The sequence below is a fragment of the Geospiza fortis genome, unplaced genomic scaffold (genome assembly GCF_000277835.1).
Source record: "Geospiza fortis unplaced genomic scaffold, GeoFor_1.0 scaffold408, whole genome shotgun sequence".
NCBI classification, from domain to species: Eukaryota; Metazoa; Chordata; class Aves; order Passeriformes; family Thraupidae; genus Geospiza; species Geospiza fortis.
The window spans coordinates 3,491,480-3,505,075 of NW_005054330.1; the positions used below are offsets into that span (position 1 = coordinate 3,491,480).

Below are 13,596 nucleotides of genomic sequence, written 5' to 3' on the forward strand. Positions count from 1 at the left end.
ACACTCCTGACTGATTTATGGCCACATTTGGATTACCTGGGAATCAGTTCAACAGCTGATCAATTCTAAAATTTGCAAAAGCATTCTGGGCACTTCCAGCAGACCTTAGGAAAAATTGAACCTTAAAAACCAGCAAAAACCAACCAACCAACAAAACCAGTAAAGGAGGGACAAGGACAGTTTATGTTTTATGTTACACACATTTGGTTGAAGAACTTGGCAGTGAAGCAATTACCAACACATCCCAACATAAAAATTAGCTCCCACTTCTCATCCTCCCAGTATGACACAACATGCTGAAGCTAAAGGGTGCTTGTGCCTGAAAATTTGTCCATTTTTTAAATCATGACAATCACCTAGTAAAAGAAGTCTTAAATATACGATAGGCTGAACTAGTTAGTCATTAAATACTGCAGAAATGGCAGTGATTATTCTGTGATAAATAAATTAATTTCCTACATTTATCTGATTTGATTTCATTCACCCAGCAGTTTGCAGCTGAAAGATAAAATGAAAATATTTAGAAGTGCACTCCACTGTCACAGAGACTTGTAGCATTTACATATCAATTGTCCTGGCTCTATGTGTTCAAAAGACAGCAGAAACTTCTGTGTTTCCATTTCCAGAGACCTAAAGCCCAGCAAGGTGGTTCAGAAAAGTGACAGAATTCCTGTATGCTGTAAAACCCAAAATGAGCTGCTAAGGGGCAATATAATTTATTGCCAATACTACCTAGCAAGCATGCAAGACCAAAAGGCAGCTTTGCTTTATCTTAGGAAGCACAATTTTTTGGCCATGCCAGCTTGGCTTAGGGATTTTATTCAGATAAGGTGACAACACATTAAAAAGTTCTTAAAAACCCAAACCAACTTCTTTTTTGAATAAAAATAGATAGTTTAATTAGGTTGCTGTTGGCTACATTTAAATCACATTTAATATTAAATTAATCTGTATTAAAATATGTACAAAGAATGATGTAATGATACATAACCTCTATGTATTTGTTCCAATACATGAAAACATTGAAGTCACAGTGAATTCAGACAAACACTTCAAGCAGAAGAGCATTCCACATGTACACATATACACAGCAGGGTGAGGCCAAGGAGCCATTTCATATGACCAAAGTAAAATGAAATCTGCTATGGAACAGGATAAGCTGTCAATATTTACAGTGCTACACTCTACACAGAGTTATCATAGTACTTCAGCCTCTTTCCAGGAAAATGATTCCCAGAGTTAAGCTACAAGTGACAATGCAGTATCACAATGCATGACTAAAAAGGCTTTATTGATGCTGGCATTCCCTGGATTTTTCATTTGGTATTTGGCAGTTACTCGGCATTTGGATTTTAAAAACCCCGAAATCTAAAAACTCCTCTCACAAAACAAGTCTTTCAGTTAAACTACAAGACTTCAATCTGATAATACTAAAAAACATTTTCAGCATTCTAGAACTTCAAGGAGAGTTTCAAATAGTTTGATTAAAAAAATAAAAACATTCAAGACAATTTTAAAAGTACAATTTAACAGTAATATAAATATGGAACTTCAAAACCTATTTTTTGTTACCAGTCAACAACTGAACATCACAAGAGTACATTTACTACTAAAAGCAGGCTTGATAAATAGAAATCCAATGTACAAATAGCAGGTCACAGCCTTTGCCATTACCAGGGTAGGATGTTTAGAAAAAGAAGTGTTCAATATCTCTGTGCTGAGATCAAAATCCTTTTGACCTCCCAAAAGGCATAAAAACACCAGTCCAGGCCTGTACCAGTACCTAAGACACACCAAAACTGCAGCACCATGAACTTTGGAACATCCAAAAACATTTCAGAGGGTCTCATCCTCAGCTTCCAGCACAAGGAGCCAAAAGGCACCACTGCATAACAAGAGCAGAAGACAAAACAATCAGTAGTCAAAGGGTAAAGAAAGGAACAAATGGATGTAGAAATCCTGTGAGCCATGCATGCCTCTGCTGTCTAACAAGCTGCTTTGGACCAGTGTGCAGCTACTTGACAACTTTACATCCCCATCTCTGTGTTCCAGGTAGAAACTACACACCAACCTAGGCTACAACCCTAACACTGGGAAAGAAAAATGCAAATTCTGCATTAACACCAAAGCCAGTGGCACTGCTGTGGCCAAAATTCCATCCTGAGCTCAAACGAGCCATCAGAATTAAATGTCAGTAACAGAGGATCAGCTACAATTAGCTAATATTGCCATTTCTCTCACAACACAAACTGATGCTCCTTTTCCACCATAAGTTAAAAAGCCACAAAAAGTTAGGAACAATAACAGAGAAGCTCATGGATGATGAAACTTATATAAATCTCTTAAGGATGAAAAAATTTTGCTTTCACATTGTCTGCCTCCTCCTCCAAAGGAAAACAGTTGTCTTTGTAAGAAACTCTTAGCTTCAATTTATATTTTCACTAAAAGTTGCCATATTTTAAAAAATATTCTACAGATAGTGGCGGGTTACTTGATTTATAACAATTTTTAAAGTAATCCTTACAGTGTCTTACCTTTAAGACAAGAGAGAAATGAGTGCATCCAGAAACTTGCTCCGATCTTCTGTTTTCAATTCAATTACTAAAATATGAAATATTTTATTACAGGATGCAAATAACTGAAAGACATACCAGATATCACCAGAAGATATAGCTGGTATCTTCTCTTGAAGAACAATAAGCCTGAGCATACCAATTTATATCCTTACCCATCTTTAAGGAGAAGCAATTTGGACAAAATGCAATGGATATTGTTTATTTTGTGCTTAAATATTAGCAAACGAATTTGCAGGTGCTTGTCACCATGATATTTTCTGAAAAAATCCCTTTGCCAGGATTTTTCTCCTGAGAAGCTGAGAAGCCTCAGAGGAAAAGAAAAACAATAATTATCTGCTGCTGTGGAATGCAACAGGTACATCTTTGATTGGTCCATCTTGGTTGTTTCTAATTAATGGCCAATCACAGTCAGCTGGCTCAGACTCTCCGAGTGTCACAAGCTTTTGTTATCATTCCATTTCTATTCCTTGCCAGCCTTCTGATGAAATTCTTTCTTCTATTCTTTTAGTATAGCTTTAGTATATAATTTTCTTTTAATATAATATATATCACAAAATAATAAATCAGCCTTCTGAAACATGGAGTCAAGATTCTCATCTCTTCCCTCATCCTGGGACCCCATGAACACCACCACAGGTGCTCACTCCACAACAGAGCAGGCACTTCTTAAATCTAAGAATATTTCCGAGTATGCTTAACATGCATAGATAGGTATTGTTTAAAAAGCCTGTCTCTTTTTTAAGCATGGGCAAGGTAGGCTGCTTTCACTGCTAAAGTGTCCCATCAATACCATGCTGCTAAATTTAAAGCCTTCACAGACAACATCAAGGACTGTGAGGTGCACATGTGCAAACCGTCAGGGCATGCAGAACACAGACTGTCTGACAAAGGCAGGCTGGGTGCTGTGCTTTGTGCCTGGGCTGGGTGCCCTGCGATCTGTGCACGGCCTGGGTGCTGTGCTTTGTGCCTGGGCTGGGTGCCCTGCGATCTGTGCACGGCCTGGGTGCTGTGCTTTGTGCCTGGGCTGGGTGCCCTGCGATCTGTGCACGGCCTGGGTGCTGTGCTTTGTGCCTGGGCTGGGTGCCCTGCGATCTGTGCACGGCCTGGGTGCTGTGCTTTGTGCCTGGGCTGGGTGCCCTGCGATCTCTGCACGGCCTGGGTGCTGTGCTTTGTGCAGCGGCAGGCAGGCTCGGAGCGAGGCCGAGCCTCCCGCGGGCCGCGCCAGCACCGCCCCCTGCGGGCCCCGCTACTCACTGGACATCTGGAAGTGGTTGTGCAGCGTCCTGGAGCTGGTGCTCTCTGCAGCCTTCTCGAAGGCTCTTCCAAAAAAGCTGAGGCAGGAGTAGAAATACGAATGAGCGTCACGGGAAAGGATGTTTACTGAGGTAGAAGCAAGGAACTTTTTCCTGGCTGAGAGGTGGAAATGAATTCCAGATGTTTTTACAGGTGCTGTGTATTCAACACACACCTCACTTATTCACTTACAAAAATTTTTACATTGGAGGCTTTTAGAAATGAAGTCATGGGCCATATAGTAAACTATTTCCCTCTTTTAAGAGGGAAGGAAAAGAAAAACCTTGCAAGGATCCTGCTTCAAGATATGTATCCTCTCATAAAGTACCCCATGCACACAGTATGCAGAAGGTGTGTTTTTGAGAAGGATACCATTCAAGTCAACACAATCAGCGTTAAATACTACAGGAAAGATATATTTGCTTCAGAGACAGGTTTAGAACTTGTAAACACTTTGCTTACTTCTTTTTGTCTGAGCTTTCTGTCTCTGGAGGAATCCCCACCATGATCACAGTTCCCTGTTCAGCATCCATGGGTGCAGCCATGACCAGGGGCAGCAGCTTGCAGCGCTTGTTTTTTGTCTGGAAGTCAGAAAGCCTCCTTGTTATACAAGGTCAGAAAGCAATTTAATATCAGCTCTCCATGTGAAATAGCATTACAAATAGCCACCTAAGGATACAGATATTCTGCAGTTCAAAGAAGGTGATTTCTTTATGGGATATCTTAATTCACTAGTTCCTTACAGTAAAAGTCCCTTGAAGGACTAACAGAAATTTCAGTGATGTACTCCCTCAAAACTTACAAAATTACATAATGTTTAGATTGTTATTATCTTAGTAATGAAAACTCAATGCTATGAAGTCTCCAAATAGGTATCTTCCCTAGAGCAGCATTCAGAAATATTCTAAAATCATCCAATCAGCAGAAAATTATTAATAGTTTCCTCTAATGCTTTTAATAATCAACTGCAAGTATCTGACAGAACAGTAAGTACTACACCAGCCAGAAGTTTGTGAGTCAAATGCTTTTGATTTACTTACAGAGCAAACGAAGGATTTCAGTAAGTATTTACTAAGCAGACATAGAGACACTGGTTTGGAAAAGAGTTTCACATCTGGTGTGCCCTAGGAAAAGAAGAATTATTTTAATTACGGCCCAAGATGATTCTTACACTTAGTTTTATTATCTACTAACAAGTCTAGAAGCTGTGTGTGGCTCAAAGAACACTACCAAGAACCATTACAACACAGGAGGTTGAGCTCACCCAGCTTTGCAGCAAAGCCCTCTCCCTTTTATGAGGGGTGATTCTGCCTTTGGGAGTTCACAGCAATGTCAATATTGACCCATCAGAGGACAGCACAGTACAGAGATATTGGTTCTTTCTTACAGAGTCATTCTTGCTGTGCCAAGCACTTAGGGCAACTGTTATTCAAGGATGATACAGTCAAAAAGGAGTCTCAAATGAGAGCCCAAACACACAATTCTGACCTCCATGAGGGAGCAATAAAGAAATGGCCCCTGGGAAATGACAAGGTTGGTGCAAATACAGCTGGCCACTGTCTGCTGAATGGCACGTAGCTGCTTTTTGGCCAGGTCCAGTCCTTGGTGCAGCTTGTCCAGGTTACCCCTGCAACAAAAAGAATAAAAATAGACACTTCCTTAGTACAATAAAGTTTTTCACATAAAAATTATATCAAAATACTATTCACAAGGATACTTTGATTTTTTTATTCAATAGCTTATGAAGCAACAATTTATATTTTAGATCCATAATCTCAATACATTTGCCTAAATAAAATTGCAAAATTTTAAAAAAGAGGCGTATTTTCAGTACCTGGAGAGACTGTCCAAAGCCTTAATGAAATTAGTTGTTTCAGGCCCCTCTTTCTCTATGTTCTCCATGAGAGAAGTTGTTGCATAAACTATGTCACTTGCTGAGAACTTGTTCTTAAAGCCAAAGTGAATGCTGAAAGTCTGAACTCGCAAATCTTTCATTCTGCAAAATGCAATAAACCCAAAAAAGTTCGTTAACATTACCAACAGTGACCAGCTGTTTCCCCAGTTTGTTAATCTTAAGTACATGGAGAAAAACCTTATGCTAACATTTGCAACAAATCCAGTGTTACTCTGTCAATCTAAGAATCATATTTTTAAAAACAATATATTAGATCATCTTCATACAAAAATATTTGAACTTATTTGAAAAGTATTTTCAGATAAAACATTTGTATTTAAAACAATTTACCCAAATTTGTTTGCAGATTCTTCAATCATCTCCCGAAGATTTTCTTTCAAAGCCATGTCCATGGAATTAAACTTCTGTTTCACTTGTTTCAAGGGCAAACTAAGAACAGGAGGAAAAAAATTGACAGGTGTGAAACAAGAAGAAGATTTTGCCTTTTTCTCATAGGACTTTTAAAATTATTTGGTAATTTAACAAGGTTAAGTCTGGCTAAACTTGCATGCATTTGTTTTTGCAGTCATTGAAAAGTGGATACAAGGAAGCAGAGGTTACTTTACTGAGCTGCTATTCCATAAAAGCATACAGCAAATGTTCCTTGTAAACCAATACACAAGTTGTGTAACTCAGAGACACTGCCACCTATTCAGAGCCCCACAATCATATTTAAAAGCTGACAGCTTGAGTACTTGCAAGCTATATTCTGAATATTCTCCTGTAAGTCATTGAAAAAAATTATCCAAATATTTATAACTCACCCCATGTCAGCCAAAAACTCCTGGAGTCTCTTCTGCCCTTGTACAGACCAAAGCTTGAGGCTGGCAGAGGTGTAGCAGGTGTTACAGAGACTTTCATAGAGAGACCAGTGCTGGTACAGTGCCAGGCGCAGGCTGAGCAGGAGTTATGGCAAATAATTGCAAACACAAATATCCTCTGACCCTACAAACTCCACGAGCAGGAAAGGATTCAGCTGCCCTTACATATTGCATAAAATGCAGTGAGAAGCTCAGGTGATGTAACCCAAGAGTAGCAATGGTGACTTGTAACCAGCTCTTGAAGGTTAAGCTGAACTGAAGCCCCATGAGCAGCTGAAACAGGGATTCATCCACCATAAAACATTTCCCTTTATTTTATTTCCATTCTCAGCAGAGATCGTGCTGGCATTTTTTTTTCCCTAGATAAAAACTCCAGAGGGGTTCAGCCCAGACCTTCTCTAAGGATACTCATACTCAAATGCAATTCTCATGCAGTCAATGGACAGGGAATTCTCCTCGTCCTCGTTGCGGTGGTTGTGGCGGGACACGTGGCGCTGCAGGACCCCAATGTCAGTCACGTACTTCATCCTGCAACACAAACAAGTCTGTCACTTCACCTTCTGCCTGGGAATTTTTGTTCTTGATTACCAGAAAATAAAAATGCTTCCTAAAGTCTAAAGCATGAAAATTGTAGATACATATTTAAAACCTCTCAACTAGTTAAATAATTATTGAAATTATTGAAATATTGAAACATTATTTTAATAATTCATCAATTATTGAAAAATTGATTAATTTTTCAATATTCATCTTTTTACCCAAGCAATTAAAATTTAAAAAACCAAAAACCCAAACCAAACAAAAAAACCCCCACAAAAAATCCAAAACAAAACAAAATAATACTACAAAACCAAACAATAGACTGACCGAAGAAATCAGAAATATCTTGTAGCATATTACAAGATAAGTGTAATATACTACTACACTTATCTATTTTAAAATGTCCATGTATTAATAAAAATACAACACCAGAATTAAAATACTAGAATTCTGATCATATCTAGTAGAAAATAAAAAAAGAGGAAAAAATATCTGAAACTTGTTAACTAAAACTGTAAAGGAACCTGGAGGATACAGAACATACAAAAGTTTCTTCCTTTAATAAAGCTGTATCAAGTTCATGCTCAGGTAAACTACCATTAAACACAATTTCCTCCCAGATTAGGAGTGATTGATTTATAATTTTGTGAAAAACAAAGTTAGCTTAAAAATTATAAATAATAAAAAATATTTTTAAATAAATACATTCCTATCTTTTGGAGGCAACAGATCACATTCAGGCATTACTATATTTAATATTCTGTTAATTACTTATATCTGTTATAATAATGCCCTTATGTTTCCTGATCTCTAGCAATTGCTCCTAGATACTCCCAAAAATAAAATTTTAAAAGATAGACAAATAAATAAAAAATAAGAATAAAAAAGATAAACTTAAAAAAAACTTTCTTACTGAGTGATTTTATCTTGGACCCATTGATCTGTTAGGCCAACAATAGCCCACCTAAATTTTTTGGAAAAAAAGGAATAGAAAAAAAAGGTTAAACCAACAAATATTCCAGTAGAGTATATTATATTAACCCTCTAAGTATGTAAGAGAACAAATCAGAAACATTGTTTACCAGCAGTACAGAGAAGTTAATAACAAAGTTATCTACTACTATTCCCTCTTTTGCAGACATACACAATAGTACCATTCTCCTTTTTTCCATGCAAAATCTGATGTTGCTTTTAATTAATTTACACAGATGCATTCTCTGGTTGAAGACAAGTATCCACTCCCAAAAGAAACTGGAATCTCATAGTGAAATCAAATAATCTTGGGAAATCATGCCTGCCTTTGTTGCAGGTTTAAGCTTCCAATCTCTACAAAAAATGATGAAGGAAACCTACCACAACATGTCATTCAAGTCCTTAGACATGATCCATGCCAGATCAAACATCACCATTGCAGACTGCAGGAGGGAGAAGCAAAAAAACAAATGAACACAAGACACAAACAGAACACAAAACAAACAGAACAGCTCAATCTGCCAAGTCCTAGCACGTTCCTAAAGCCTAGAAATCACCCTGCAGTCTGACAATCTGCCAGCTCCTTCCTAAGATATTAAGCAGAAAGAAAAATATTCTAGAGAGCTCTGTAAACCTGTATTATATATAAAGCAAACAATTAAATATAAATAATCAGAGGCCAAATGACAGAAAGAACAGTTTGATGCCCTAAGTGCTGTGTTTGGGATATCCTGACACTTTGAAAGACAAAAAAACAACATCCCTACATGTTCAAGTCTTTTTGTGACAGTATTTTGTAAATAGATAGATACCCTTGTAAAGATCTAAAAAAAGCCATAAAACATTAAACTGAGTTAAACCTCTTATATATATATAAACTGCATCATATATACACAATAAGATACAAAAATGCAAGATGCAATAATATTATTATATTTAATAGTATTAGATAATTATATAATTGAAATAGATAATTATAACATTGGATATTGTCAAATTACATTTACACTGTCACCTTAAAGTTTTATGGCAAACAGAGTTTATACTTACTGAGGTCCCATGGTATTCGTATTGTTCATAATCAAAAAGAATTTCTCGTCTAGAATGGGGAAAAAAACCAGATTTGACTAAGTGGGGAACTGCTCATTGCAGCAAATTTAAAAAAAGAGCTAGAAATGGTGATTAATATTTAAATTTTATTTTAGCAATTAAAAATATTAAACTTGGGCTAGAAAATGTTTATCTGCAAAGCAATTAGACTTTAGTAAGAATGTGGAAACCACACTGAAATGTACTCATAAAGCAAAAAGGAAAAATATTTACATCACAGTTCCTCAAATCCTATTTTGTCTGATTTGTTCCTGCTCATTCCTATTGACTACAGGGGGATTATAAAAGTAGAAAACAGAAGGACAAATTTCACCCCAAGACAGACAAGAACATTACAGCTGTTTGAAATGAGCCAATGCACCTACTGGTACTCAAATTTTAAATTACTATTTACAATTTCCTCCATTTAAACAGTTTATATACTAAATATCTCTCTCAACTTTCTAAACAAAATTATAACCAAAGCATCTTGCAAATCACTGCTTGTTATCTTGTGTTTGTATTCTTAACACGATTTTAATAAAAAATGAAAGAAAAAGAAGCAACATAAGAAAAACCCATTTACACACCTGCGTGCTTCCCATTCTCTCCTTTGTCTCCTTTTCATTGTCCTCTCTATTACCTCCTGTAAATTAATTTCCAGGATGTTAAAAAGCTAGAAAAAATATTCTAATAGATTAGCATCAAGATACCTCAATTGTTAAACTTTAATTTTAAAAATGTAATTTAAAATGTCACCAAAAATATTTCTTCTCCTTTAAAAAAATTGCCATTAATAATATGTAATGAGAAAAGCATTACCAAAAATATTGCCAAGGAGCACACATAAGATCTTTGTGAAATATTTAACAGATCTGAGAAAAGCTTTTGTGTATGTGTAATTTTCTTTTGAATTGGACAGCTTCTTTGGCTAAGATAGTGCCTTTTCAAATTACTAGGGGAAAAAAGTACAATGCTAATGGGAGCATAACAAAGATAACATGAAATATTTATTAAATCTAAGGATGTCTTCATATTTAGTTGTCCCTTAATGTTGCTGGTCTCATGCCTTTGTTTGCTTTTGTAATATAAATAGAAAATATGCTACAAGTAACAAGGCAAATTAATTTTCATGTGTACACTTAACAGACTTTTGTTAGTTACTGCTACAAGCACAGATAAAATGCATTGCTAAACAATTTGTAAACTTGTATCTTTTCAAGCAATTTTTTTGTAAAAGGAGTTAATATCTAAACAAGTTCTACTGCTGGACTGCCAAGCCCACAGCACATATTAGGAGATGGATCTCTCCAGTTCACTGATTATACAAAGAATTATGCATAAGTAAGTTCAAACATGTTTTTTTAAATTTCGAGAAAATATTTCTGTGTAGTTCAGATAAATGAATATTTTGTTTATGTGAAACTACCTGCTGTTGTAGGTTATTTTTAAATCTTGCACTTGGATTTGTGATCTAACAGAACACAACTTTTAAACTCAAATAGTACTATGATGTCAAATATATGTAATAGCAGAGTTCTTTTTCTTCCTTTCAGAACAGAGCGGTGAACAAACCTCCTCAAAACGTCTGCGCTTCTCCTGGGGCTCTGAGCCGTCACTTTCATTCTCTGACTCCTCTTCCTCCTCCTCCTCCTCATCTCTGAAGATGTCATCGTAAGCAGGAACATCGAGATCATCCTCTTGCTTGACTAACAGCTTAATCTAGCAAGGACAAAACTGTATTTTAGAGTAAGAATCTTATTTAGTGAACAAAATTCACTCTTACTTAGAAAAGAAACTAAAAATTCATTTAGGCTGTATTAATTCCTGGCATACCAAAACATTGGTTTTTAATACAAATACCACACTGATTTATAGAAAATAAAAGGAAAAATTAATACTCCTTTGTTAGAGCATTATTGGAAACATTATCATTTTAATGCTTGTTAAAATAATTTGTGCTTAATACTTTGAATTCTAGGTTCTGCTAGATGTTGAAAAATAATACACGTCACATTCTGAAAGGATGTTTATCCTCTGATTTATGGCAGTTTGATTTACAGCAAAAAGATTAACAGGTGCTTACTACTGACAACTACTACATTGCTGACATTAGAGATTTCACTGCTGGAAAAAGGATTTTTTCTGGTCACGTACATTACTCCTGCAAATATTTATTTATTAATGCTGCTTTCTGACCTACAAGCTAATGTTCTAACTAGTTTTGCAAATACAGAAAAGCACTACACTGATCACCACCACACTCTGAGGAGGTTTTTATTATGAAAGTTTTACCTGTGTGTCATTGTAAACATTCACTACATTGATGGGTCTGTGACTGTCACATACAAAAAAATAAGTGTCTTCTTCAGGCTGCAAGATTTCCAGGAGGTCTACATTGGCACCACAATTAATGAGAACAAAGTATTTGAACTGCAATCAAAAGCAGAAAAAAAAAGAAGAAGCTTGTTACTTAAACTGCCAGGAAAATGGAAAACTGAAAATACATTTACAAAACCTACAGAGCAGTCATCACTGCCAAAACTTATGTTTACTTTCTGATATTTGATGTCTCTGAGGCAGAATTTTTTTTTAAGGCAAAGCACATAATTCAGGGATGTTGGACATTCAATACCAGCACCTTTATATCTCAAAATGTGTGCAAACTTCATTTGACTCTATCAATATTATAGCACATTTGTTGGAGGTGATGTTAAAAACTTGACCAGTTTATTACTGGTGTGTTAAATTGTAAGCACAGCTTAAAGAAACCACTAATAATAATGAGCTTAAGTGTTGACATTTTAAACTGGGGAAGGGAAGCAGTTTATCTTTACGAAAGATGAGCTACAGCTTAAAAATTTCCCAGTATTTTTCACCTGATCTTTGTGCTCCAGAAAGGCAGTTTCAAGCTCTTGCCACCCAGCCACTGGCACGAGTGTGTATTGCACATGGTCACACTGAAACAAAGCCTGCAAGGAAGCAACAGCTGTGAGCAGAGGGGAGGGGAAACAGGGAAACAACCTCTCTGCAAGGCTACACCAGGCTATGACTGTTCCATGCAAATCCTTAAAATAAAGACATCTCATCCCAAATGACAAATTATGTGAGCTCTGAGACTGTGAATCACCAGTTTTCAGTGCCATAGCTTATGGAAGTAAAGGCTACAAAAGCAGATTGAAGCTCCCCCCTCTCCCCAGCTCACACCCATGTACAGGATCCAGGCCATACATATTTTCTCATGGTGTCAGCCTGCAGGGACAATGAACCAACACTTACTTGGAGTATTTTACAAGCACATAATGCATCAACATCTGAAGCAACAAGAAGAAGAACACGCTGTAAAAACAAAATAGTAGCATTAATATAGGTGCCAAATAAAGCATGCTGGTACATGAAATGCATAGAACACTGAGCCACCAGAAATTCAGATAGGCATCATCATAAGCATAAAAGAAGATTGCTTCTGAATAGACACTGCAACCAAAATTAACCAGTTTGGATATCTGTCAATATTAAAAACAAGCAACTCCACATACCCAAAATATGTCACCTCCTTTAGGAATATGTAATTACTCAGATTCCTCTGAACCTCACATACTTTTGAAGTTTCACACCTAGTCAAGCCCTACAATTATTTTCATTGTGTTTAGAATGGCCTTAATTTTCAACAGAAATCTGCAATTTTAACTAAAAAAAATCTGTAGCAAGGCAACTCAAGAAAGAAATTCTTTCACCTAAATCAAAGTTGGCTGGTATTTTTTTTAGGGGGAGGGAAGGGTTGGTTGGTTCAGGTTTTGTTTCTTTGTTTTGTGAGTGTTGTTTTAGGTCTTAGGGGAAAGGTGTTTTGAGATTTTGCTCACAGCTGGAGACATTAAATAAATGCTTTCATTTGCACTGTCCGTAATCTAATTTCATTGGTAGAAATGCCAAAAGACTGTCCAACAAAAGCTTCACCACCTTACCACAGTGAACGGAGATAAGCAAACCCTGGGTTAAAAATACAAGTAGCAAACAGATGCGCTACAAGGTTGCAGGGAAAACATTAAAGATGACAGAAAACAGTATTTACTGTCTGAGCAAAAAACACCAAAACGGTTAAAAAGATATTAAAATAAATAGTTCAGAGATGTCATGGTTAAGCATGAGATCCAGAACACACAAAAACACTTTTGCGGAAGGAGGCGAACCGTCAGTGAAATCCCTGGCGAGACCGCACGGCGCCGTCGCTGCTTTGTCCCGGTTCCCAAGGGTAGGAAAGGGGGAAAATACCCGGGAAAGGGATTTTTGCCACCCGGGAAAGGGATTTTTGCCACCCGGGAAAGGGATTTTTGCCGCCCGGGAAAGGGAT

At 36.7% G+C, this 13,596-nt stretch overlaps 1 protein-coding gene across 1 annotated transcript; it reads right to left on the minus strand.

Annotated features, from left to right (window-relative positions):
- Nucleotides 1-916: 916 nt before the first annotated feature.
- Nucleotides 917-12,817, minus strand: CDC45 (cell division cycle 45). The gene is made up of 18 exons (XM_005421532.2): nt 12,525-12,817; nt 12,125-12,217; nt 11,541-11,678; nt 10,821-10,967; nt 9,836-9,891; nt 9,207-9,255; nt 8,538-8,599; nt 8,098-8,148; nt 7,053-7,172; nt 6,588-6,719; nt 6,115-6,213; nt 5,704-5,865; nt 5,358-5,496; nt 4,910-4,993; nt 4,332-4,450; nt 3,831-3,907; nt 2,535-2,601; nt 917-1,885 (listed from the first exon to the last, which is right to left on the minus strand). Exons 1-17 carry the CDS (start codon nt 12,648-12,650, stop codon nt 2,537-2,539), a joined length of 1,719 nt encoding a protein of 572 aa, XP_005421589.1. The 5' UTR covers nt 12,651-12,817; the 3' UTR covers nt 917-1,885; nt 2,535-2,536.
- Nucleotides 12,818-13,596: the final 779 nt, after the last annotated feature.